General features: G+C 26.4%; 1 protein-coding gene across 1 annotated transcript in view; it reads right to left on the bottom strand.

The window, feature by feature from the left end:
* EMH_0016170 (DNA replication licensing factor, putative) overlaps positions 1 to 2,263 on the bottom strand; it is a gene marked incomplete at both ends in the record, with an annotated part of 4,651 nt that overhangs the window by 1,720 nt on the left and 668 nt on the right. The window contains 3 exons of the mRNA XM_013500563.1: positions 569 to 696; positions 1,618 to 1,682; positions 2,095 to 2,192. Coding sequence (XP_013356017.1) covers positions 569 to 696; positions 1,618 to 1,682; positions 2,095 to 2,192 — 291 coding nt within the window. The remainder of the gene's footprint in view (positions 1 to 568; positions 697 to 1,617; positions 1,683 to 2,094; positions 2,193 to 2,263) is intronic.

Genomic DNA, 2,263 nt, shown 5'->3' with positions numbered 1-2,263 from the left:
TATATATATATATATATATATATATATATATATATATATATATATATATATATATATATATATAAAACAAACAAACAACAAAATGAATACAATAAAGATAAAAATAAGACAAAAATAAATAAAATAAATAAAGCAAAACAAAACAAAATTAAACAAAACAAAATAAATAAAATAAATAAATAAAATAAAATAAATAAATTACTTTTGCTTGTTGTAAGTTTTTTAAATGGCACAAACAAAATAAACAAAAAAAAACAAAAAAAATAAATAAATAAAATAAACAAAACAAAATACATAAAATAACTAAAACTAAATAAAATAAATAAACAAAATAAATAAAAAAAAATAAAAAAAATAAAAAAAATAAATAAATAAAAAAATAAATAAATTACTTTAGCTTGTTGTAGATTTCTTAAATTGCACAAACAAAATAAACAAAAAAAAAAAATAAATAAAATAAACAAAACAAAATAAATAAAATGAATAAAACTAAATAAAATAAATAAAATAAATAAACAAAATAAAAAAAATAAATAAAAAAATAAATAAAATAGAATAAATAAATTACTTTTGCTTGTTGTAGGTTTCTTAAATTGATGGTTTCTGCTTGTGCTGCATTTTTGTTTATTTGCTGCCGCCGCTGCTTCACTCGCTGCAGCAGCCGCTCCATCTCAGCTGCTTCGTCTTCATCTTCTTCTGTTTACATAAATAAACAAACAAATAAATAAATAAATAAATATAAATAAATAAATATTTATATAATTAAATAAATATAAAACAAAAAAAAAATAAAAAAAAACGGAAAAAAAAGAGAAAAAAAACCATCAATTTGCTTCACTCGCTGCAGCAGCCGCTCCATCTCAGCTGCTTCGTCTTCATCTTCTTCTGTTTAAATAAATAAACAAATAAATAAAAATAAATAAATATAAATAAATAAAAAGAAATAAATAAATATATTTATATTTATTAAAAAAAACGGAAAAAAAAGAAAAAAAAACCATCAATTTGCTGCTGCTGCAGCCGCTCCATCTCAGCTGCTTCGTTTTCTTGTTTTTAAATAAATAAATAAATAAATAAATAAATAAATAAATAAATAAATAAATAAATAAATAAATATAAATATAAATAAATAAATATGAACAAATAAGAATAAATAAATATAAATAAATATAAATATATAAACAAATAAATAAATAAATCAATATAAACAAATGAGGGTTGGTTTATAGGGAGACAAAAACAAAACAACTGTCTCCTTTTTTATTATATTAAAAAACAACATTGAGGGTTTAGGGTTTATAAATTCAGGGTTTAGGGTTTAGGGTTTTTTTTTTTCGGGTTTAGTTTTTTTTTTGTGTTTAGTTTTTTTTTTCGTGTTTATTTTTTTTTTTTCGGGTTTAGTTTTTTTTTGAGGGTTTAGGGTTTTTTCGAGGGTTTTCGAGGGTTTAGGGTTTTCGAGGGTTTAGGGTTTACCGAGTAGCCTTTGCCATACATCTCTTCTATCAGCTGCATGGGTTTGCATGAGCCTTTCTCTGGCCTTTATATGTCTCTCTGCTGCTCTTCTCGCTTTTATTTCTTTTTTAGGGTTTAGGGTTATCTCGCTATCGTCAACTAAACCCTCATCGTCTTGGTCTGCGTCTAAACCCGCAGCGTAGAATGCTGCTGCTTCTTTCTCTGCATCTCTATAAATAAAATAAAATAAAATAAAATAAAATAAAATAAAAAGAGGAAAGGGGTTGGTTGGTTCTGCTTGTTTTTACTTTTTATTTTTAGGGTTTAGGGTTTAGCGGCGGGGGGTTTTATTTTTTTTTGTTTTGGGTGTTAAAACAGAGAAAAAAATAAACTCTAGGAAACAATAAACCCTCGTAAACCCTAAACCCTCGTAAACCCTAAACCCTCGTAAACCCTAGTAAACCCTCATAAACACTTATAAACCCTAGTAAACCCTAGAAACCTCGAATAAACCCTACTAAACCCTAAACCCGTATAAACACTAATAAACCCCAAGTAACCGAATTAAACCCTAAACCCTAAACCCTCGTAAACCCTAAACCCTAAACCCTCGTAAACCCTAAACCCTAAACCCTTTCTCACCTCATGCCAAATACAAAACCATCATCGGCGTTATCATCGATGAGCCTTTCTCCTTCTTCTTCTGCTTGCAGCTCTTCTGCATCCAGTCTCCGAGTTGCCTAGACACCACAAAACCCTAAACCCTAAACCCTAAACCCTAAACTCGAAACCCTAAACCCTAAACCCTAAA

This window comes from Eimeria mitis, genomic scaffold (assembly GCF_000499745.2).
Source record: "Eimeria mitis Houghton genomic scaffold, Emh_scaff554, whole genome shotgun sequence".
In the NCBI taxonomy this organism is placed as follows: domain Eukaryota; phylum Apicomplexa; class Conoidasida; order Eucoccidiorida; family Eimeriidae; genus Eimeria; species Eimeria mitis.
The sequence above is the reverse complement of the archived record's forward strand: the minus strand, read 5'-3'. Positions and strand labels throughout refer to the sequence as shown.